This window comes from Propithecus coquereli, unplaced genomic scaffold (assembly GCF_000956105.1).
Source record: "Propithecus coquereli isolate 6110/MARCELLA unplaced genomic scaffold, Pcoq_1.0 Scaffold238, whole genome shotgun sequence".
NCBI classification, from domain to species: Eukaryota; Metazoa; Chordata; class Mammalia; order Primates; family Indriidae; genus Propithecus; species Propithecus coquereli.
The window spans coordinates 4,781,376-4,806,477 of NW_012147930.1; the positions used below are offsets into that span (position 1 = coordinate 4,781,376).

At 50.1% G+C, this 25,102-nt stretch overlaps 1 protein-coding gene across 3 annotated transcripts in view; it reads right to left on the bottom strand.

Annotated features, from left to right (window-relative positions):
• The window catches only part of GATA4 (GATA binding protein 4), a 73,785-nt gene that overhangs the window by 30,396 nt on the left and 18,287 nt on the right, over nucleotides 1-25,102 (bottom strand). For 2 of the 3 annotated variants that reach the window (XM_012645900.1, XM_012645898.1), the window contains exons 1-2: nucleotides 17,629-17,708; nucleotides 13,000-14,119 (exon numbers count right to left, since the gene is read on the bottom strand). In XM_012645900.1, coding sequence (XP_012501354.1) covers nucleotides 13,000-13,615 — 616 coding nt within the window. In that variant the 5' untranslated portion in view covers nucleotides 13,616-14,119; nucleotides 17,629-17,708. Of the gene's footprint in view, nucleotides 1-12,999; nucleotides 14,120-17,628; nucleotides 17,709-25,102 lie in introns of those variants that run through there. The other variant, XM_012645899.1, reaches the window with a different exon arrangement.

Below are 25,102 nucleotides of genomic sequence, written 5' to 3' on the forward strand. Positions count from 1 at the left end.
ACAAGAAAAAGAAAGGAAGGAAGGAAGGGAAAGAAAGAAACCTCCCTGGGGTTGGGGAGAAGGAGGTGTAGAGATTTATTGTTTAATGGAACAGAATTTCAGCTGGGGAAGATAAAAAGTTTTGGAGATAAATGGTGGGGATGGTTGCACAACAACATGGATGTACTTAATGCTGCAGAACTGTACACTTAAAAATGGTTAAAGTGTGAAATAAAACTAAATTCTGACTTAAAAAAAATGGTTAAAGTGGTAAATTTTGTTATGCATATTTTACCACAATTTTTTAAAAAGGTGCATGAAGCAAAGCAAAAGCCTTTTAGTCCTAAATTTGAATTGAAAGCACTGATACCAATACGGTGTGTTTTATCTTAACTTTGGGGTGGGAGGGGAAGTATTTCCTAACTCTGCACATCGAATGACTAACCCAGTAGCAATAAGCACAACTCAACTCTGAGAGTGGTCTCTAAACACCGTTCCTCACTCAAAGGAGCCAGGTTTCTTGGGGAAATGGCCAAATCCAGGTCTAGGAGGAGAAAAAGCATAGGAAGAGTGTGGAACATTTTGTAGGATGAACAGCAAGAAACTATCAAACTAACATTTTGTCAAAGGAGCTCAGGAGCCAATCTGAACACGTTCCCACCGGCAAAGATACGATAATCTGAGCATCACTTAGGGCACGTGGATAAAAACACATCACATATGTTTAAATCCATGAGTTCTTAATGATACCAAACAAAGTTTCATTTCATTTATAATCTCGGAAGGATGCTAGGGAACTAACTGGTGATTTTGGACAGTGAAAGGTAAAGTGAAAGAAGCAAGCGTTTATCCTGCCTTTCCTAGACAAACTGTACCTCGGGGGAACCAGATATTTGACCAGCTGAAATTTTGCTTGTTGTTATAGAAGAATCCCAGCTAATCAATGACAAAAGAATGATGGCATTCGAACATCATCATTAGCAACGAAATAATGGATCCAGGCGATGACCAGCAGTGGCTGCTGCCGTCACGGACCTGAACCTGATCACGCCTATTTTTCCAATCACAGATTTACACGAAAAACAAGGGACAGAAGGACATGTTCAATGTCATGAAGAGAATGCAGTCAACAACATCCAGTCTTCAGAGGTGCTACAGAAACAGCCTCGTTTCTTTAGCAAACACAATGCAAGAAAAAGAAGAGGCAGTGAAAGTGGAACCTGCAGATTAAGAGAACCTTAAGAGATGTAGCCACAGAGATGGTGCAAAGATCCGGATTTGAACACATTGGTAAAGAAAATTAAACCGGGAAATTTGAACCCCGACCAGATATTTAATGGTATTAAGGAAGGACAGGTAATTTGTTAGTTCGTTTCAGAGTGATAACATGGCACTGGGGCTATGCATTTTTAAAAGGGTCCTCCTATCTTTGACAGACACAAAGTATTTACAGAAGCAATGGCATGTTGTTTGGAATTTGCTGCAAAATAACATGGTATGGAGGAAAGAGTGGGGGTGTAGATGACACAGCTGGTCACGAGGGATGGATATTCTACTCTCTACTTTTTCTTATGTTTGAAATTTTCCATATTAAAAATTTTTTCAAAAGGCAAGAATCAAACTTAAAGAAAGAGTGATGGGTCAAAGCAAGAGAGCTTCAAAATAAGGGTGAAAGGCAGGTTCCTCTGCACCTCACCTTCGTCTCTAAGCCTCCTGGGAGGCGGGCACCTTGGTGAATCCAGGGGTAGTGGTGGCTCCTCGAAAAACATCATTTTCCCGATTGTCTATACTATATTCCTATTCGAGGTCACTCCTGCCACCTACCTCAGCTTTAGAGAAAGAACCGGGTGGAATTACAGAAGGCTGGGCCTCCTGGTCAGACTAACCACGCCCTCTTCCTTCCCAGAGCAGGGACCCAGATTTGGGGACTAGAACTGGCCTGGGTTTTTGTCCCCTCTTCGCCCTCAGCAGCCGCCGTGCTTTGCTTCTGAAGCTCTGAAGCCCATACACAAAATAGGCTTGGAGAGTGTGATTTTATGTGAATCGGAGATCTTTCCCTGATAGGGAGTTGTTCATAGCCCTGCCTGAGGGAGGCTAAACAAAACCGAAAGTCACAACTTTGAGCCTTTCTGCCCCATAAGCAAAGCGATGTCTCCAAAGTGCTCCTGGAATTCTGCTCACTTTTCAAGTCTTCTAGCATCCCCCAAGGCCGAGGCTGAACTCTTAGTATCTCTCTCCTCCTTTCCCACCCTGGACTGCAGACTGCATCCTTCAGAATGCCCTTCCCCACACACAGCAAACTCCTACTCATCCTTCAGGACGCAACAGAGTCCCCTTCTCCAGGAAGCCTGGCCTTGGCTTGCAGCACCAAGGCTGATTTGGATGCTAAGGGCTCCGTGGAACCCAGGTATACCCCGCAGCTCTGCGTATACTGCCCCGAGATTGCATATCCACGTTGTACCTCCTCTACCCCACGGCAAGCTGCTGGGATTTGGAGACCCCCTTGTTCATTTTGTATCTCCAAAGCCAGACAAGAGCCCAGCTTACAGGGAGTGGGCAGAAATATTTCTTAGCTGGTTGACCGATGAAGCAAACGCTGTGTGTGGTACTGGCATTCATAAGGGAGCTCAACCCCCTAGGAACCTCATGGCCTCCTAGAACTTCAGACATTGAGTGGGGTTATTAATAGCAGCAAAACAAAAACCAAAGGAGCAATAAACTAAGACCACATTGAGGTCACTGAACCCATGGTTTCCCAAAGTTGATTTTACATTTCAGTGGTTAAGTATTTTATTACGTGTAAGAAAAAACAACATTATTCCATCAAACCCAAGATTTCACAGATACTGTTGCTTAAAATGGGGAAAGTAGCCCTGAAAACCTACTTGGCACAGACAGCATGAGTTCGAGTGTGATGTCCAGGCAAGCCCACGGAGGCTTAATGTTAACACGGTATCTGTGGCACAGAGAGAGACAAAGTCAACTCGAACGATTATCATGAGGGAAGTCAGAAGATGCTGGATTTTAAATATCTCCAAAGGGCCCTGGAGTAGCCCTTCTCACCATTTCTGCACCTGGCCTGATTTCTTCACCTTACAAATGCGGATACGCAAGCCAAGAGAGGCACAGCGAGTTGCCCAAAGTCACACAGCAGGAAAATGAAGGCCCGGGACAAGATCCCAGGGTTCCTCAGTGCCAGACAGATGTGCTTTCGCCTCCCTGCGTCTGCTGGGATCGCGGGTGCCCCTGCTAAGTAGCAGGCTGAGAGGTGCGGCTCATACTTCCCGGCGAGTCAGAGCCCCACACATCAACACATCCTACATCGGGTTGCCTCATTCCAAGGGGCATCAATTTAAAACTTATAAATATGCTCTAGCTTTGAATTCACTGTAAATTATATACTATAAGATCGAAAAATGTTTCCAGACACAACCCTCACATTTGACCAGCTATCTATTATTGACAGTTCCTTTGGTGAATTGCTCATTTTTGCTCTGTTTAAGGGCTCAGTATTTAAGTAGCCTGTCTGGGTCACTAATCTTACAGAAACTGCCCTCAGTGCTGAAATGACTTTAAACAGTAACTTTTATGACTATTTAATAGCACAGATATACACATGCCTGCATAGGTATGGTAACTAAAAATCAAGGATTAATGCCTAACAGTGGTTATCTTTGGATGGTAAGATTACCAATTATTTGCTCATTGGTTTATCTGAGTATTTTGTTTTTCTATATTAAACATACACTGAGTTCAATAAAAGAAAGATAATCAAAGTTTTACTGATACTATTTGAATAAAAATACTACTTGTTTTTTTTTTTTTTTTTTGAAGCCATCTTTGTCATGGAAACCATTTTCTTTTTCCAAATAACCAGTATTTTCCTATAACTGTGCACTTCGTGGGAACCACATTCTTTATTTAGGGTCAAGTTAAGTTCTCCCTAAATGCTAGGGAAAGGTTTTATTTGTTGTTTGTTTTCCCCCCCCACCTACTCAATTTTGAGGGGTAACTAGTATTATTGCCTCTCTTTACCTGGTTTGATTTATGATCTTAGAAGTCAGGTCATTCTTTCCTAGGTCACAGAAAGAAAGAAAGAAAATGGTCTCCCCCACCCAATACCTGATAAAATATCTGAAAAGGTCGTTGCAGACCTTGATGGAGACACATACAATTTCAACTCAATCTGATAAAACAACAACTAGCAAACTTTTATCAGAAGAAAATGTAACTTGCCATTTCCCAGCTCAATTGATGGACTTTTTTTTTATCTGAAATGACAGACATCATAAGATAGGGAAAGCTGCAGATAAGAAACCAAATTGAGTTGTTTGAATCAGCTCCGATTGTCTGCCCCGGGTTCAAACTCCCACACCTGCTCCGAATGGGTCAATGGGTGCCTCTTGGCATGGTCCTGTGGGGTTTGGAAACATTGCAAAAGTGGTGAACTTTGAGACTTCAGCGTTTATTCTGCGATTATAATTAACCTGCTCACCAGTTGCTATTGATCAATTCTAAATGGAGGTGATAAAGTTTGACTGGATTTCTCGAAGTAGAAATGGAGATTTAAACTGGGCGGTGGGGGGGGGTGGGAGAAGAAGATTAAAAAAATACCTTGGGACTGAATTCAATTTTAAAAAGCAAAACTGGATTTGCCATTGGGGGATACCAAAGCCCATAGCTTAATAATCCTCAAAATTTCCTACCAAATAATTTTGGGGGTAACTTCTTGATTTTTCGTGCTGCAAAATAAAGTATATCTGTGACTATTTAATTCAGGGTGAAAGGCAGCCTCGAATCCCTCTTGCAGAGGCTTTTCGATGACTTTAAACATATGGAATGGTTTACCTGTCTGGATTTCACTCCTCCTCTGGGGGAAAAAAGATATTTAAAAACATCAAGTCAATTCTTGGGCTCCTGCAAAATTCGGAAGGCTAGAAAACCAAATCCCTTCATTCAGATAGGAAGCTCGGGCGGGGAGGAGAAGAAGAAGAAACTTGAATACCCTGGCTCAATTCTGATTACAGAGCAGAAATAGATAAAACCATCGGCCACTTGCCAGAAACAAGAAACAAGGCAGCATCCACTGGCCGGCTGCTTGCGTTCAGCTCAGACTGATTCCATGGGGCTCACTATCTCCAGCCATGGCCCTATTCTTATCTTTATTAAAATCAGGATCCTTGCGCCTTTCTCCTCCCCTCTTTCTCTGCTCCTACCACAAATACATCTGAAATCTTCAGAGAAAAGGGAAGACGGAGAAGATGGTGACAGATTTCTTTTAGGAAAGAGATTTTTGAGAGAGCCAATATGGTTTTGCTCTTCTTAAGCAGCCAACGATTCCCCAGAGTGAGGAGAATCCTCCAGCTTGGAGGGTCTGAATTCCAGGGAATCTCTCTTTAATTCTCTGCACACCAGAATCGGGAGACGGAAAAGGAGATTCGTGCAAGGCTAGGACTCCTAACATTGCACCCCCCTAACTGTGAGTTCTGCAGTACAGAATTAGATGGAAGGAATGACTCAGGAACACAGTGCGCCTGGAAAGACACTGGCGGGAAAAAGGAAATACAGACAAGACGCTGCACTGGGGACGGGGAGCAGATTGGAGGGGCAGGTAACGAGAAATCCTAAGGTCTGAGAGTCCTTCAACTACCAGGTACCTTCCGGTTCTGAAGAAAGGGGAAGTGCCTTCCCCTCAACTCTGGCAGATGCAAACTGGGGGAGATGGGGGAACACACAACCCCGGATGCCGAACTTACCTGGGTCTACACCAGGGCTGTTGTCTGCGTCCTGTGGGAACTCGAGCAGATGACTTCATCTTTCTGAGCATCAGTTTCCTTTCCAGCAAAGTGGAGACCACAAGATCTACCTCTGGGGAGGACTTAAAAGTCCCTGTCATCTGACAATTTCCTCACTGACCCATGACAAAGGATCCGACTTACTATTTACAACGGGATATTGTCCAAGATACAGGCTACTACCCCTAAAAAGTTGTTAGCTAGTATCCAAACATTAATGTAGCAAAACGTATAAGCTTATTTTATAGAAATTAAAACAGATTCAAAGTTATTCCTATTATTAATATAACCCCACTTGTATTATCTTCCCTGTCTTCTTCAGAAGGTGACAAGGGATTAGCTCGATAGATAGCCAAGAAAATCTGAGCAATTCACTCCTGGAGTACGTTACCTGAGGCCAGGTCATGGGCAATATAGCAGAGCCATGTTCATTCCCAAGAGAGCACCATCGACAAGGCAAGAAAAAACCATCTCCTTCCTCCTTCTTATGCAAACGGAAGCAGCAAAATTTGCTACAGGCTTTACCTCTAAATTCGGTACAACTCAATTGTCTTAAAAGGACAGGTTTAAAAGAATGGTTTAAAAGAATCACGTTGCCCTGGAGGAAGGTAACTTGTTCTACACACAATCCTGTCATTGCCCTAGGTTAGGGAGAACAGCCCACCAAGAAAGGTCCCCACTACCGACCAGGGGACCAAGGGACCTTAAGAAGCCAAATTGGTGTGGGGGTTCGTGGGGGTTGGGGTGTCTGACAATTGCTGCCTTAGATGTACTACCAGCGCCAGACTAGGATGAGGGATTTTCCCCCTCGGCAAAGCAATCTCCTGCGGGATAAACAAAATCAAAAGCTAAATTCAGGATTTCAACTAAGGATGGTGTTGATCTGCCTGGCAGAATCTTGAGAATGAAGGAAAACCCCAAGTTGTTTATAAAAGAATAGTTAAAAGCCTAATTCAACAGACAAATCATGTCTTGAAGCACTTTTCCTGTGCATTCATAAACACTAAATATAGGATCCTTTAAAAAAAGAAGAAAAAGAAAAAAAATACTTTCAGGATGTTTATTCGTGAATACTGTATTGTCTGGTTTTAAAAACTTAATTGGTTAAGTAAGTTTTTAAAAATTGTTAATACAGTCACATTGTTCAAAATTTCAAAGGTTTATTTGCAGATCTCTGCTCATGGCAGCATTACTCACAATAGCCAAGAGGTGGGTGGAAGCAATTCAAGTGTCTACCCATGGATAAATGGATAAACAAAATGTGGTCTATACACACAATGGAATATTATTCGGACTTAAAAAGGAATGAAATTCTGGCACATGCTACAACATGGATAAACGTAAAAAAAATTATGCTAAGTGAAATAAGCCAGACACAAAAAGACAAATACTGTATGATTGCACTTACACGAGGTCCCTACAATGGTCAAATTCAGAGAGACAGATGGGAGAACGAGGGTTGCCAGGGGCTGGAGGTGGGGTGCAGGAGGACTGGGAAGTTGTTTTTTAGTGGATACAGAATTTTGGTTTTACAAGGTGAAAAAGTTCTGAAGATCTGTTACACAGCAATGAATATATACTTAACACTACTCAACTGTATACTTAAAAATGGCTAAGATGATAAAAAAAGTTTTTAAAAATCAAACTTAACTTTAACTTCCCTGTATTTTAAATGTATCTTCTTCTTATTTAATACATTAATAACAAAGCACAGGCTGACTATAAAAAACAGCTAAGATGGTTTTAAAAAATTCAAAAAGTTCCAAGGCACACATGGTGAAAATCCTCTCCCTCCCCTTACCCCTCACCCACACATTATCCTCCCCACAGGCACCCAATGTTATAAATTCCTTGTGAGAATTTGCACTCACAAATTCTTTAAGAATTTGTTCCAGAGACAATTTTCATATTTTCAAGTGAATATAATCTTTTCTTCCCTTTTTTTACACAACGAGCATAATGCTACACACGCCTCCTGCATTTACAAATGTCTTAGAGAAGATTCTACACATTATGTAATGAATGTCATCGTCTTTTATGCCTGCGTGATATTCTATGGTTAGTAGGTACCATATGTATACAAACAGTCCCCTAATAATGCACATTTAGGTTATTTCCAACTTTGTTACTACGAACAGTGCTGCAATTAACATGTGCTGGTGCATTTGTAGAATCAGTTCCTAGAGGTCAAAATTTCTGGGTCAAGTCTATCTACTTTGTAACTTGACGGTTGTTACCAAGGACTCCCCATAAAGGTTGTACCAATATACACTCCCACCCACAGGTATCAGAGTTCCTGTTTCCCCACACCTCAGAGTAGGTTTGTTTTCTTAGTGTATTTAAATAAGAAAAAACAAAAGGGAGGGATGCAGAAGAAAGTGTTATCTAGAACTGTCTCCTGTTCATCATTCTACTTGAGTGCTTAGAAAGCACCTAGCCAATGCGGCCTGACCTTCTGATGGGACACAATTGGGCAAGTGACAGATTTCACTAGAGGTAGTGACACACCCATGACCACCCCAACACACCTTCCTCATTCAATTAGTTCTCAGCTTAGCACCACGGACCAGCCCCAACTCTGATTGACCTGTGTAGGGTGGTAACCGGAAAGTTAAACAACTTTGGTTTTCCTGAAGACTGACAAATTGTTCTCCAGCCAAACAAGCTACTTCAGAGTTGGTCTCACAAAGTTCTCTACACACATGAGCTGGCTCGCAAAGCAGCAGGCTCCCTTGATAAGCAGTTCCCAAAATATCCAGAAAACACTTCAGAGTTTTCCACTGACCTACGCCATCAGCAAACTCTCAGAACACCTTGAATGAGTGGCCCCCTACTCCAAACCTAGTGGGGCAAAACCTCTTGTAAAGAATTCATTTGGGTAACATTGAGTGATACGCTGTACGTGTAGTTTGTTGTATTGTTATTTTCATAACCTTAAAGTGAGCAAAACTTGAGATCCTTTGAGAATATCATAATTGCCGTTTCTCCGTTACACGAAATAATTGCTATTTCATAGGAAAATATATTTTCCTACCCACTCCAGTAACCTCTACTACCATGCTATATCCTTCAAGGCATTTTTACATATGATTTCCATTTATCTCCTTTTCAGCCTTAAGTATTCCCAAGCATCAACTGATACAAAAATCAACTTCATTGTAGCATAAAGCACATATAACAAAGAAATCCCATTTAACTCATTTCCATGAGTTTTGCCACATGTATACACCTATGTAACCACCATGATCGGGTTCTTTAAAAAGAGATAGCTAGGCCAGCGCGGTGGCTCACGCCTGTAATCCTATCGCTCTGGGCCGAGGCGGGAGGATCGCTTGAGCTCAGGAGTTTGAGACCAGCCTGAGCAAGAGTGAGATCCTGTCTTTACTAGAAATAGAATTAAAAAAAAGAAAAAGGAGACAACCACATCATCCTGCTACAGCTATTTCACAGGCACCCACAGACCCCAGCCCTTGAAGTGCAAGAACTGTATGCACAGATCCCCTGGCAGGTGGCAAGACAACCTCTCTTGTCTGGCTTCCAGTGCCCAGGAGTTTATGGAGACAACGAACATATTTCATATTGCATTTCCAAACAACTACACTCATCGATGAGAGTTCTTCTCGAAACTATTATCTGCTCACCTCAAGCAACACAAAGTTAAAAGGCCATAGGCTTTTTTTTTTTTTTGCTTTTAGATATTTGTACATAGTCACCTTCTGTCCTGCTCATATTCACCCCCAGCCTAAAAGCCCTACTTCCTCCAAATGGTTCCCCAAAGTTTCCAGAACCCTCTCCCATCCTGCCCACCCCTCCTGAGACACTCGAGTTTGCTTCTTAAGGACTCAAGCAGCCCTTCTGCGTGGTTCGACCAAGGCAGGGCAGAGTCCTGGGGCAATTTCCTCCAAGATCTCTACTCAAATATTTGCTAAGTGCCCAGCATGTGCCAGGCACTTAAATATGAGTAAGACTCTGTACCTGCCCTCAGTAAGGTCACATAATTCCATGAATGCAGCTTAATTAACAATTTCAACAGTTGTTTGTTTCAGGGTCATGGCTCATGTTGAACTTGGAATTAATTGAAGTTCACATACATTGCAGTCAGGGTAGAATAATTTCTTCCAACCTAAGTTCAGGGCTTTAACAGATGTCCCTGTTAGCTTTTATTATTTTGATTTTTGCCTTATTCTAATAACCAACATAAGAACTCTGGGAAGATATTAACTATTATTAATATTAATACTATAGCAGTTAATACTTCATAGAAAAATAAAGGTGTTCTCTTATTTCTCCTCATTGAAATTAAAAACAGTTTCTGAGTTAAGGGTGATCTGAGTTAAGGGTGAATTAGTCTGTATGGTTCGACCTATGGTGATAAATATATTATTTAAAGAAAAGCCAGGCTGTGTTGTATTATTTCATGGCACTGTACAATGTATCTGTAAATGAGGGTGTATCTTCTCTTTTTTCTTTGTTTAATTTCTGGTTCTCTTCCTGGAAAACTCCCACTCACCCTTCAAAACCAAATGCAGATGGCACCACTTAGGTGAAGATTTCCAAGTCTCCTGCAGAGGAAGGAACTATCTCTCCTTCCTCTCTTTCACTCTCAGCTCATTACCAGACCACAAGGATGATGAGTCATTTACCCATTTTCATGTTGGGTGTTCAACCATCTCTGTTCACTGGGGACAGTGCCAGGTTTAGCACTAAAAATCCCAAGCCCTTGGAAACACCTCAATCCTTGACAAACCAGGAAAAAAGTCACACTACATGTCAGTGAGTGACTTTAATAAAATAGCCATCATTTATGAAGGGCCAAAGCCAAAACTTCACAAATAATTTTTCAAATTTAAGACAACACTAAAACTAGTTATGATGATCTCATTTTACAGAAAAAGAGGTGACCCGAGATCACATGGGGCACCTGGAATTGAATCTAGGTTTGCCCAGCTCTAAAAGCCTGTGCTCTGACCACTGCACCACTGTCTGGCCATTTTCGGGCTCAGTGGTTACTCCTCACACAGAGCTGCAATCAGTTCTATCATCCCTCCGTCACTCAGGGTCAGACAGCATGTGGTGCCGGTCCTCGCTAAGGCTATCGGGCATTTACAGGGGCCTATGTGATGGGAAGAACATATAAGAAGCACATTCATATGCACTGCTTTTAACTTAAGTTGCTTTCATGTAAGTGCCACTCGAAGAACATGCAGAAGATCTGAATGCCAACAAATTCAACATGCCTCCCATTCCCTCACAGAGATAACGTGGCCCCTCTCACAGCTTGACCATTTAAAACACTGGGCTGTGTGCAGAAGAGAAAATTCACCGGCTAGGTCAGACCCCAGCGCTGTCTTCAGGTGGCAGAGCAGAGAGGCAGCAGTTCTTAGCAAGCAGATGCTCCTTGGAGGTCAGCTTGCCATTTGTTGACACTGGAGTTTGGGAAACCTTCCTTACTTCAGCACCCACTGCATGGCATGGGTTACACTTTAAAATCTAAGTTCTCACTGTGTGCACTCACACGGTATTACTGTTTTCGGTTGTTTGTACACTGCTGCGGTTGTAACTCTGACCACCAGAAAGTACCCTCCATCTTCGGGTTCTGAACCTCTCTCTTTTCCTTAACCAAACACCAAATTCTCAATCCAGGACTGTAGGCATTGCAACCCCCCACCCCACCCCACCCCCCAGTTAAAAAAAGTGGAACTATGGGGACCCTTCCTCCCTATTTTAAATCAGAGGCCTCAGAGAGAGTTCTGGAGAGGACCCAGAGATTGATTTTAAGAACGCGGGGCCAAAGCGCCCCACCCCAGCGCTCCCGCCTCTGGCGCGCATTGTATGGAGATGCCGCCGCCTATCTCACAAGGTCGGTGCTGGGCTGGGTGCCGGTGGCACCTCCTCCCCTGGGGGCTGCCGTCTGGCTCCCCTGTGAGGGGAAGGGAGACACTAGGAGCCAGAGCCACAGGCCCAGCCTTGGCGCCACTTCCACGGTTAATCAGTTTACCTGGGATGTGTATTTGGCTGGACCCCGCTGGGGACCTTCCCTGGCCACCCAGGGCCAGGGGATAATTTAAAAGCTCTTCAAAGCCTGGACCCTTCTCGGAGCCAGCCCAAGACTGGAAACCTGGGAGGGACAGGCTTTACTCTTCAAAGTGAGAACAAATGCAAAAGGATTTAGCACTTAGTAGGTAGTCAATAAATGTTAACTTAGTTTCTCAAGTCCGGGCTTCCCCTCCCCCACAAGAGCCAGCTCAATCCAAACCCGATCCTCCGTCCCTCCCTGCAATTCCACAAGACCAGAAGTCGTTTGCATTTTGAACTAGCGGTGGCCACTTCCCTTTCTCCCCCAGCCTGGAGTACAGAGGCCCCTTCTCAGACCTCGGTTGGTTAATTTGTAAGTTGCGGGAAGTGGAAGGGGTTTGTCGTCCCTCCCGAGTCCCACATACGATGGAAATACTAAATTGCGTCCAACACGAGTGTTATTTCTAATCCCAGCCCTCGGGAGAAGAAGAGGCTCAACGCGTGGAAGCTGCTTGGGCATTGCAAAAAGCCCCGCTGGCTTTGCTGGGTTCCCGGACACCTGCCGGGCGTGTCCGACTGTCGCCGGCCAGCACGACGCTGCCACGCGGCCCTGCCCGCCGCACCCACGGTGCCGGTTCCAGGTCAACCCGTCTCGGTCGCGTCTCCTTTGCTCCCTCCCTCCTTTGTTCCTGGTGTGAGACCCCCGACTGGAAGATCATCTGCCACCCAGGATGGCAGATCCTCCAGCTGGGCGGCCAAATGGCGCAGAAGATTTCAGGTCCAAGCCCATGTAATCAGTTCCCCGAGCAGGGCTAGAGGGACGGCGAGGCGGAAATGGGCGCGGAAACCCCGAGATCGCCAGCGTCCGCCGGGATCCCGGGGTTGCCAATCTCCGCGGTCACCTACCGCCGGCGTGGCCCAGACAGACCTGACGCCGGGGGCTGCGCTCCGGCCGCGCCACGCTCTTTGCGAAGAGGATCTGGCGGGCAGGCCGGGCCTCACTCAGCAGAACCTGGTGTCCTCGGGCTGTGACCTTCACTGCCACCACGCCGCCGTCCCCACCAGTGTGTCTTCCCTGGAAACTCGATGTCATCAAGCACCTTCCCCAGACCCAACACTCATTTGTGAAAACTTAAACGCCCCAAACAGGGCACAAGACGGTCTCTGTTCCTGTCCCGCACTGACCCCAGAACTCGCGCTCAGTACTCACCGAGATTGGGGTGTCGGGCGGCGGGGTTGGCCCGGCCGGGCAGGCTGTGGAGGACGGGGCTGTCGAAGGGGCCGGCGGAGGCGGCGGCGGCCGCGGCCCAGGACGCGCCCACGTCAGCCATGTAGGCCGGGTAGGGGCTGGAGTAGGAGCCCGCGAAGCCGGCGCGCCCGTACTGCTCGCGGCCCGCCAGGCCCGCGCCCGCCGCCCCGCCGCCGCTGCTGTAGGCCGCGGCTTCCCGGGCGGCGGCGGCGGCTGCGGCGGCCGCCAGGGACCCTGTGGTCCCCGGGAAGGAGAAGCGCGGCGACACTGGCGGTGGGGTGTAGGCAGCTCCCTCGGCTCCCGCCTGGCTCCAGCCCGGGCTGCCCTGCTGGGTCCCGGGCCCCGCACCCGACGGGGCCGCACTCGCGCTGCCTCCCGAGGCCGCTCCGGACGCGGCGGCCCCGCCTCCGCCCTGGAGGTAGGACAGGCCCAGCACCGAGGAGGGCACCCGCGGCGTGGGCACGTAGACCGGCGAGGACGCAGCGCCCGCGCCATGCATGAAGGCGCCGGGGCCGCCGGTCTCGTAGGCCCCGGGCGGGGGGCCGTGGTTGGCGGCCATGGCCAGGCTCTGGTACATCGCCCCGCGAGCTTCCGAGTCCTCCCTCTCCCTCGCAGGTCAAGGAGCAAGGCGGGGGGAGAAAGCGACAATAATGTACGAGGGGAGGGACTGTCACGAAAACGAAGATCAAAAATCAAAGAGGAAAAAACCCAAGTCGCTCAAAAATATAAACGTTTTAAATCCAGCATTGAGCAAAAAGATTCTAGGCTCTTGATTAGCCAGGAAAATCCCAAATTGAAATTTTCGTTGCTCCGAAAGGGGGTACAGGATCAGCAGAATCCACCCAGGGCCTGGAGGTCCGGAGCGCCTGCGAGTGGCAGAAGATGCGGGGTAGAGCCTCGCAGCTGCGGGCGTGGGGCACAGGCCTTCGGGTCCCCCACTCGTCACGCCGGGAGGCCTTGGTCCCGCGCCAATCGCTGCGCACCGCCGTGGGGACACCCGCGACCACAGGCGCAGTCCGGCAGGCTGGCTCCAACGCCGAGGGCCGGGCCGGCTCCTTCCCGCCTGGCTGCAGCCGCCGTCCTAAAGGACGAATGACAAAAAGGGAGAGAGAGGTTCATCCCGGAGCCTTCGGAGCCCACTTTCCCCCTGGGTGGGGACTTCTCCTGCACTGCAAACGAAATTGCCACCTGGGAAGGGGACAGCTTCGGAGGCCTGAGCAGCGGGAAGCTGCGGTCTTTGTCTGGCCCCGGCTGCAGGGAAACTTGGGGTTTCCCGGTTCTTGGGCATGTAGTTATTGGCTGAGATCTATGTCAATTATTTTTGTATTGCTTGTCAGGAAGGACTTTAATTTTACCTTATTCTAAAAGCATATTTTTGCCACTAAGTCCAAGGGTTCAAGGTTTCTGCAGGAGTGCTTGGGACCCAAGAAGTCGCCCTCATCTCTGTTCCCTCACCTCTCCCCAAGCATTCCTGACCAAGACAGAACTTTAGATTGGTGGGGTGGAGGCAAGGACAAACTTTATACAAAACAGCACCCTAACAAAGTTTTGTTCCTAATCTTAAAAAAAAAAAAAACTAGAGTCTAAATGTTTATAAATGAGCAACGGAATCTGCTAAATCTCATGAAAAGGATTGTGAAACCCCTCACACATACTCCATACCACACGGTCATCAAATCAGACCAGCTGCAAGTTTCTTGCAAATAGTTATATTTTAGATATTTAGAAGATTGCATATGGGAACCAGAAAAGTGAGAGGAATATACAAGGTCACTTTACAGAACCAACTCACTGGACCATTCTAATTCATTGACTGGGTTTTTCGTATAGAATCACAAGTGCACCCATATGCAGAATCCCAACACCAGTGAAGACGCCTGGGGAAGAAGTTTGTAGGACTGCATTAAGTTTGTAGGAGGCTTCCAGCATCCTGTGTTCTGATGTTACCAGGCAATTTTTCTGATAAAAATAAGAGCTCCATTTTCTGAATCACCTGTTGTGCTCCAGGCCCTTTTCTCTACAACTCCACTAAGTAAAGGTGTTTCTTCTCATTTTACAAGAGGGAACTGAAGCATTGGAAAGTTTTGAAACTTGTCTAAGATCAAAGTACAATTGGAGAGGGGTGGGGGAGGGGACAGGATCTGTAGGGCTCCAGCGGTTTGAAGCTGTCCACTACACTCCCACTTTTCTCCTTAAGAAGAGGCAGCTACTCCTGACAATGGTTTCTTTTTTATTGTAATAGTAGACTTACAAGAAATCCGGGCTCTGCAACTTAAGGAATAAATTTAGACAGATTACTTAACCTCTCTGTGCCTCAGTTTCCTCATCTGCAAAATGCAAGTATTAAAGGTACGTATCTTGTAAAGTTATTGTCAGGATTATAAATTAATATATGTAAAGTACTTACAAAACTGTTATAATAGGGACAAAGAAAGTTCCAAGTAACAGTTGGCTATATTTCTAATACACCATAAAAAGTACCTCAGATGTAATATGTACCATAATAAATGATCATCTTTAGTATTGTAAAAATTCTGGAAATAGAATCTTCAATATACACTATATAATGCTTTTCACCATTTTTGCGACATCACTAGTAATGATAATGGAATTAATGGCATTGTATCATATAGCCAGATTGTTAGTCCTAAATGCTTTATTACTGGCTTTCAAAATATACAATAAATTACTGGTTTGGTGGTTATTTCATTCTAGCAAATTTGGTTAAAGGATGGATCCAAAAAAACTGACCTAAGGTCACCAACTTTTCCTTTTGAAAATAAAGGCAAAAAATTAACACCTCCTGGTAATCTCTGGGCTTCAATAGTAAATATATAGGGTTACCTTAATAAAATATCCAATATTTAACTTTTAAATCAGGTTGTCGACCTATTTCAGGTTGTATATTTTTTTTGTAATACTCAACTCTTGCCGTTCTAATTGATAATTTTTGTTTCCTCATGTAACTTCAAGAAAGGAGACTTAGAATTTTGTAATCCGTCTTCCAGTATACATACAGGTGCTAACTTGCAGACTTTAAAATATAAATGCTAAAAATGTTATAAATCCAACACTCATCTTTATCACGTTCTCTGCCTTTTCAAATGGCTGATACATTACCTGGGAGTTGGATCACTGCTGGAACAATAGAAGGTGGAGAAAATACCCCTCTATACCTTTCTGAAAAGACAAGAAATTATTCTCTCAGAACCACTCTGGCTGGGTTTCTGCCTGGCCCTGCAGTCCGCAGAGGGAGCCCAGCAGCTCCTGAGCCTAGCAGAAGTCTGGCCTGCGCCCTAGTTTTTCTCCTTCTCAATACTCATCCCAGCACACCCCAAAATCGAAGGCCCACAGGAAATGCTTTCTGTTTTCATGAGTTAGCCAACAGCCTTTTCCCGATTTACTTTGGAGAGCGGGAACGTTGGAAGCGCCCAAAATGTTCGCGTCGGTTTACAGGACGTTGTTTCTCCGTCGACTGGGCCAGCGCCTCGCTCTCGGCCTGCTGCGCGGAATACTGTGACACACCAGCCCGCAGCAATGGAGCTGGCCGCAGCCAGGGAGGAGACACGGAAGTGGGGGAGCATCACCCCATCACCCCAGTGAAGCCTTTCTTTCTTTAAAAACCCAAAATCTGCTCTTGGTTGCCTTCCTTTTCGGAGAAGCACAGGAAATACTTCCCCGAGGCCCTTCCCCAACCTTCCCGGCAGCGCGGGCCCTGCTGCCCGGGACGTCCACCGGCCGCCGGTCACTCGCCACCCTCTTCCCCAACCCAAGGCCCTCTCTTCCCTCTTCCTGGTGGCAGTTCACCACCTGGGCATCCCGCTCTCCCCAGAGTGAGCCCTCAGCCCAAAGCCAAGAGACATAACACCGTGGATCCGGGAGCTAGCGTTGGCCGGCGGAGGGACGTCCCGGCTCCGGGCCGGTTCCGGCTCTTGGCCAGTTTCACCCAGAAGCACGGAGGGTGGGTGGGGCTGCTCGCTTCGTTAGGGGCATTTGGCTGCCTGGACCCGAGTCAGGAAGGCAAGGAGGAGCCAGAAAAGGCAGAAACAGGCCTCTCAACAGTTACTCGGGACCTCGGAGCGTCTCGGGGCCCCCGAAGCCTTGGAGCGCTGCCCCCCACTGCACTTGGCGTCCGCTGAGTCGCTGGGGAGCGACACCCCTCCGGCTACACCTCCGTCTATGCCCCTGCGTGTTCGAGCTGCCCTGCGGCCTGTCCCGGGTCAGTCGGCCAGGGTGACTTCACACGGCCACCACCACCACCCAGGCCCAGGCCTTCGAGCTGCAAACCCGGGCTGGAGAACCTGCACCCTGGGGCAGCGATCACAGCATTCAGATGCACACAAAAAGAGTCCAAGCGCGTTTCGAATATCCCTTTCTGCTTTGCCCCCAAATCTTACTCTGATTTAAAGAATGTACTAAGGCCAGAATCAAAGGCGGACAGGCTTTCTGGCCAATTTGGGGGGAGAAGGAGTGGCCGATGTCTCTTCCCACCTTCCGACTACCTCTCTACCCCCGAAAAACCAGCGCCGAGGAGCTCGGAGTTTCGGGGATCGCAGGAATGAGCAAGGAGAGGGAAGAACAAAGCCCTACCTGCCGGGGCTTGAGCTTCCTTGAGAACCCGCGCGCGCTCCCCTGGGCGTCCCCAGAGCTTCCGCGGCGACTAAGCTTCTAGCGGCCACTGCGCCGGCCGCCTCCGAGTCCCCTCGCTCGCCGACGCGTCCCGGGCCCTGTGCTCCGCTCGCGGGCGCTGACTGGCCGGTGCCGGTCACGTGCAAGGGCAGGGGCGGGAGTGCGCGGCCCAGGCTGCACCTCTGCGGGGCGCCGGGCTGCAGGGCTGTTCCAAAAGCTCCCCCAGCAGGCAAAGTCCAGGCTCCGGGACCGCCTGGGAAAACGCCTGGGTGTTCACCCACCGCCCAGCCTGAGGGCGATTGGGTTTGCGGTTTTGCCTAGGCTCGGCTTTACTGAGCTCCCTCTCTCCTTCCCCGCCCCGCCCCCGTGGGCCCCGTCCAGCCGCGGTGGGCGAGGGGCGGAGCTAATAGTGGGGAATGTGACCTCTTGGGCTCCACTCCCGATCGCGTGCGGGGCACTGGGTCACCCCGGGTGCCGGGTTGGCCGCAGGTTTCCCCGCGGGAGTAGTCGGGACCCGCTCAAGCCCCGACTCCGGGGAGGTTCAGGAGACGCTTAGATTGGTTGCTAAAATCCGAGCGTGGAGACCGAAACCGGCCTATTGCCTTCCCAGCACCCAGGCAGCCGGCAAGGCGCCCAGAGCCCCGGCTTCAACCTTCAGTTTTGTGTATTTGGGCAAAACGTGCACCCCTTCCTGGCGATGCTTCCCGTCTCCCGCGGCCGCTTCCCCTCTAATCTTTCCCGGTTTTCTCCGCAGCCTGCGGCGGCCGCTGCAGCAACCCACGAGGGTCGGGGAGCCCGCAGCCCAGGGGAGCCTCTCGGCGGAGAGGGCTCTTCCGGGGGCTGCAGTCCCCTCCCTGCGGTGAGGGCCGGAGGGTGTCCGGCCTGAGCTGGGAGTTGGCGTCAGTGCCTGGAGGCCCCAGCGCGGCGGGACCGCGAACCCGAGAGCACCTCAGACAGGTCTAAAGGTTAATAGAGCAATCACAGGGCCCTATCACCGCGTAAAAATAACCCATCGATTACCGCAGCCTTCAGCCCCAGATAACAGCCGGCGGGTGGCTCTCGCTCTTTCGGTTAAACTTTTTTTTTTTTTTTTTGAAGGCCGCGTTTCTCTCCTGAGCACAGGTTTCTCATACCAGATTAGAGGGATGGGGAGGGGGCCGGGATACCACCCTGCGCGAAACTCGTGCCGATCGGAAAGAAGGGAGGGACACCAGCTTCCGCGGTCGGAAAGCAGTCGTGGATTCCCGGGCTGCGCGAGGCCAACCCGGGCGCGAAGGATGAGGCCGGGACGCGGGTCTGATTGGAAGGAAACCCCCCATGGGATCGTGGCCAGCTCCTGGGGATTCTCAGGAAAATCCCGGAGGAAGAACTGAGCGCGGCTGCGCGGGGAATTCTCTTCTCCGAACGAGGGGTGCGGAGGTCCAGAGGGGCCCACGCAGAGCAGAGAAAACAGGCGGCGCGGGGCGCGGAGAGACTGGAGGACTGCGCGCCCGCTGGACCACCGAAGCCGCCCCAGACTGCCGCCCGCTTGCGCCCCTGGACGCCCGGAAGCTGGCGGCCTGCGTGCTTAGGGTTCCTTCTCCCGCCTCCCCCAAATCCTAGCCTTCGCCTTAGCAGAATTTGGCACCGCAGACCTAAAGCCCGGGACTTTAAGAGCGAGGGAGTTCTGGGGATCCCAGGGGCCGGGCGCTGGGGAAAAGCACCCTCCAATCTGAGCACCTTCAGACGCAGCGGGGAGGAATGTGACCCCTGCGCTGTTTAAAACGGGTCCTGGACCACCCTGGGGTGAGCGAGAGAGGCACAAAGCCAAGGCCTGCTCAGGGGCCCGCAGGGCTTTCTGGAGAATTGAAAGTCTGGGTTTGGGCGAGTGGGAAGCTGCCCCGGCCTCCTTTTCCCCGCGGGGATTTGTGCCAGCGTTGCCCGGGGTCCCAGAGCTGCCTCCCACGCGCGACCCTCAGAGGATGAAAAGGGCTGAGTCTGGCGACCAGGCACTGGATTTCTCAGCAACAAGCCAGGGGATTGGGGCTTCGCGTCTGGCGAGGCGGCCATCTGAGAGTCCTCCCCATAGCCAAGGCCACAGGCCGCTCCCACGCGGGCTCCTTCTAGCAGTGCGCGTGGGCCGCAGCGCGAGGTGCGGGACCCTGCGGCGAGCCTGCGCTCCCCACACACCCCCGCCTCCCTGAACCTCAGTCTCCTCCTCTGTACACTGGCGGGCCCATATCAGGTTCTGCTCCATGCGGCTGTTTTGAGACCCCTGGGTGGAAGAGCCTGCTTGTACTAGGAGCTTGCTAGGGAGGATCCTAGGCTCCCTGGGTTGCCGCTCCAGCCAGGCCAGCAAGGAAGGTCCTTCACCCAGGCTTCCCGCTGGCGCTCTCCGGGTGGGCTGAAACCTGCCCGGGAATATTCGCTCCCTCTGGAAGGCGTCTGGGACAGAGAAAATTGTGTTTCCTGTGGCTTATTTCTCTGGGCCCAGCGCCCCCATCTTTCTCCCCAAGGCCTGGGCTCAAGGACGCACCAGGGGTTGTTGGCAAACAGCCCGCTCTCTTGGGGAGTTTTCTTTTCCCTCGCTCCTTCCCTCCCTCCCTCACAGCGGTCCTCCCTGGGCCAGCCGGGGAGCCGAGACTGCCCCGCGTTGCCAGGAGCGGGGAGCATTTCAAGGCCTCGCTGGCCGCCGGCTGGAGGAGGTTTATCCGCCGCCTCTGCGGGTTCCCAGGCTTCTCCCTCGCTCGGGAGGCCGCGGAAGGGGCGAGTGGGTTGGTGCTCCGTGGTTCAGACTCTTGGCTATTTTTAAGGAGGATGTCCCTGGGCTGGCCTGGGGAGGGTGGCCCAACCCCATTCACGTTCTCTTTCGGCTTTCCTTTCCCATAACCTACTGGGAGAATTTAACGCTGTGAACGTCTGTGGCTGCTTTTACTAAGGGCCTGTGTCTAAGGACCCTGCGTCAAGTCGTGAGATTTTAGACAAGTAAGAATTACTCAGATGTACTATACTCTTAAAAAACAAAATCTCCAGGACACAAGAATAAATTGCGTGTCCCTGTTCCCTTAAGGCTCCTGGGACTTGAGACGGCCCATCCCCAGCAGGGAAAAATTGTAGGCTGCATATGGGGTACAGAGGGATCTGAACTCTGGCTTCCCCCAAAATACATATAAATAAATAAACGGCGGGTGCCGGAATTCACAGAGAAACCAGCGAGGGTCTCCCAGTGCCGGGTTCCCGCGATTTTCCAGTGGGACACAGGCGGGTTCGCTTTCAACCAGGCGCAAGACCTGGACCACAGTCTTGGCCGCCGCACCAGGAACAAAAACAATGCCTGAAAAAATCTGGGGGCCCCAAGGTCGCCAGAGTCTTATAAACGGAAACCAGAAACCCCCAGAGAGAAAAAAGGAACCCGAGAGGGGACTACAGAAGTCAACCCGCGTCCTGTGGAAGGAACCACCCCACGACGTAGATGCACCTCTGCCGGGCTGTGCGCAAAGGCTGCAGGAGGGACCGGCACAGCGACCCGCGCTGAACGAATGCCCCGTCTTGTTCCGCGCGGCCTTCTAATTCCCCCTCCGGGCCGGGCGCGGGTGGCACGATTCTCTTCGTTCTGCCACCCGCACCCACGGGGGGCCCGCCCTGCCCCCTGCAAGAGCCCGGTGGGCGAACGGAGACCCGAGGTGCGGAGCCGGCACGTCCCCATCCCCACTGATGGGAAAATGGAGAACGAATTAAGCTGCAAGGCCAAGTAGACCTACCTTCCTTCACTCCCGAGGTCGGTACCTCGACCCCCGCAATTCTTGGGGGAGAGGAAGTGGACATAGAGACCCCGCCCTGTCCCACCGGGAACCGAGTTCTGCACCCCGGTTCGATCTTTGGCCTCCCTCCAATAGACGCGGGGAGAGGAGAGAGCTATGCTTTTTAATTGTCTTGCTTTCAAAAACACTATTCGGTGTTGCAAAGCGAAGCCACCCTCTCCCTGGCAGATCCCCGCAAACGCTTCCTGGAGCTTCTGGCCCCGTTGCCAGCAGTTTGCCAAACAAGCCCTCTTATTTTATAGTCACTTCCAGATTACAGAACGCTCTCAAATTCCATTTTTCTCTAGGGACAAAAACATTGCTATGCAAGAGGGAGGGAGAGAAGGTGCTCCCATCCTCACCTACAAGCAGGCACACGGGACCGGAGAGGTTAGGGTGCTTGAGGTAGGAGGCAAAGCCTGCCAAGGCAGTAGTTCTAGAATCTCGATTTCTGAGTCTTAGTTCTTTTTTTCCGTTTTATTTACTATTGGCCTTTTACTGTGAAATATTTTTTTAACTGTTGTCTCTTTTTAATTTTCTAAATTTCCTTTAATGAGCATGTGTGACATTTAAAATTTAAAATTGTTTTTTAAAAAAACGGTTCGTGTCTTATAATCTAAGAGCCCTTGGGAAGGGAAAGAGGAATGAAAAGGAGTCTCTGAACATTTTTGCTAGGTTCGGGAAGGATGCCAGGCCCTTCTTGAATAGGGAGGGTGCGCTCTTCGGGGTCCCAGGGCAGCTGAGGCCAGGGCAGAGAACGGTGCTGGCGCCCACAAGTCGGGGCACTGCTGCCAGAGGACTGGTGAGCCCTGAGCACCGGGCTCACTATGGCTGTGATGACGCTGTCGCCGTCGTGTATGCCTCTCTTCCCGGTGCCAATCTGGCTTCCTTTCCCCTTTCTCAGCCAAGGACTGCAGCAAAACAGCAGCAAGCAGGAACTACTGACACCCACGGCATCTGGTTCCCTGCAGGCTCTCAGAGGGGCTGTAAGGGGCTCTTCTCTGTGGGACCAAAGCTTAGGGATATCTCTTGGTGACATGGGCCCCAATTCTTTCACTTGTGGGTCCCCCGTTGTCCCCAGTTAGAGACTTTTGAAGTCACAGTGCTGGCAGCCCTGAGCCCAGAGCAAGAGCACCGTTTACATTCTCGGACTAAGTCAAATGTTCATTTACAGCTGGTCCGAAGGTAGTGAGTTATCTCACTTGATTGTTCACAGTCAGTTACAGATCAAACTCCTTGTTCTACAATTTCCCCCTTCTCACTACTGCACTTGATGAGTCTTTTAAAAAAATGTTCATTTACTTTATTCATAGGTCTTTTGTTTCCTGGAGTTAAAAACTCATTTATCTGTGGTTGGTTGACCACACACACCCCAACTCACCTCCCATGTCACCCCCCACGTACCCCAAAAGGCAAGCTCTGTGAGGGCAGCATCCGTGGCTGGCACATAGTAAGTGCTCAATAAATGTTCGTTGAATGACTGAAACTACATAAAGCATGCTAGCAGTGTTCCTCAAAGTGGCTGGGAGATGGAGAATGAGATGTTCCCCCAAAAGCGCCCAGCACACAGGTGTGCACCGCTGCCACCATTTCTCAGAGTAGGACACTGAGGCCCAGGCCAGAAGCAGAGGGAGTGGCCCAGTCTGGATGGCACAAATCCCCCTGTGGGTTCATTGCCAGCTCAGCCCTGCCACCACCACCTACAAACTACCCGCCAAAGTCTAGGCTGCCCCAAGGAAACCCGGAGGTGCCTGGGTCCTGGGGTCTACAGGAAGAGGGGATTTCCTGGAGCCCAGTCAGGACTGTGGAAGTTCAGCTGGGGGACCTGGCTAGGTGCTGAGGCTGCAGGACTGGCAAGGGAGGTGGCGGGGCGCTGGGGAGGAAGGCTGACAGCATGCCAGGTGCCCGGTCTTTGACGTCGCAGGGGGCCCAGACCCATAGATCCTGGGAGAACCGAGGGACCAAGTCAGAAGTTAAAAGTCGGGACGGAGAAAAATTGGGAGCTGGAGAAGAAGCAGAGACAAGAGGAAGGAGAGAAAGGGGGGAAAGACAGAGAAAGGCAGGCGGAGACCAGGACAGAGAGGAAACAGACAGGAGAGCAAGGGAGAGTAAGACAGACCCAAGGAACTGCGAGAGACTGGCATTCATTCATTCACTCATTCATTTATTCATTCTACATTTATTGAGCACCTATGCTGTGCCAGGAACATTAGCGGCATGGGTACTCAGCATGGAAGAAAACAGAAAAATTCTTCCCTAAGAGCATATCTTCGAAAAGAGGAAGATGGACAATAAAAAGTCAAATTATACAGAGTGTTAAATGGTGAAAAGTGTTATGGAAAAAACAAAGCTGGGAATGGACAGGTGGAGAGAACAGAGAGGAACAGAGAGACGGGAGACAGAGAAGGGAGAGACGCACAGACCCTGCGAGAGACTTGGTGGCAGAGAGAAAGGGGCGATCCCTAAGGAGACAAGCCAGAAGGGGTCCCGGCTGGGTGGGAGGAAAGGGAGCCAGACAGGGCTGAGGTCAACCCCGATTCGAGGGCCCCCCTTGCCTGGCTCCCAGGGAAGGCAGTAGTGACAGGGACACTTGCTGCTGGAGCGCTACCAGTCCTGGGACCAACACACATATCGGGGGCATGGTGGGCCCCCCAGAGACGTGGTGTTCCCTGCGTCAGACTGTTCTGCACGGGTCGCCCCTTTCCCCGCTTTGGTAGTGGCGGAAACCTTCCCCTCACCCGGAGCTGACCCAGAGTTGGGGAAGACGCCCAGCCAGGCGCCAGGACCTGGCACGGCTGAGCAGAAGACAGGAAAGTGTCAAGGAAGCGCAAAGCCAAAGTGCGAAAACAGCATCCCATCCTGCAAGCCTGGAGGTCCAGGGTCCACTGACAGGGTGTGTGTGCTGGGGCTGGGGACCCTGGGCACCATGAGGACCCACTCCAGACAGGTCCCAGCCTCCCACGACCACCCAACAGAGGCAGGTGCTGGCAGGGAGCAGCTGCCCTCTGCCCACCACTCACTGGCTCTGGGTTGGAGGTAGTTATTGTTTGGAAATAATCGGTTTTTTGCAAGAACAGAAGGAAGAAGAAGGAGGCATGGAGCTCGGAATAGCTAGAGACTGTCTTTTTTTCTGCTAAAAGGACATGTGCTGTATTCTGAACTGAGTGACAACAGCTGCAAGATCCTCTCACTCCATTTCTTTGTGGCTGGCTTCAACTTTCCCCCAGCAAGTCAAGTGCGTGTGTGTTTGATGGGAGGACAGGGGTGCTCCTCCGTTAAAGTATGACGTCTTCCTCTGCCCAGCCCTCTTCAGCAGAGGTGCTAACGAACAGCACATTGCCAAGGAGCACCGGACTGAAGAGGGAAAAGTGGAGAAGCAAAGAGTCTGAGGGACAAGGAACCCTGGGCATGGCAATGAAGGGAGCTAGCAGGAGTGCACTGGCAGAGGCAGAGGGCAGAGCTACCTGGAGTCTCCGCAGACCTTACTCCTCCCTCCCTCACTGCGCAGCACTCACCACGGGCGGGCCTTCCCCAGCGAGGGGCAGAGGCAGAATGCAGCCCTCCCCCGTGCAGCCTCTGGAGGTCCCGATTCCAGTTGCCCACGCTCTCCCTGAGCAGGCGGCGAGGTGGGGTTCCGAACAGGCAGAATAACAGAC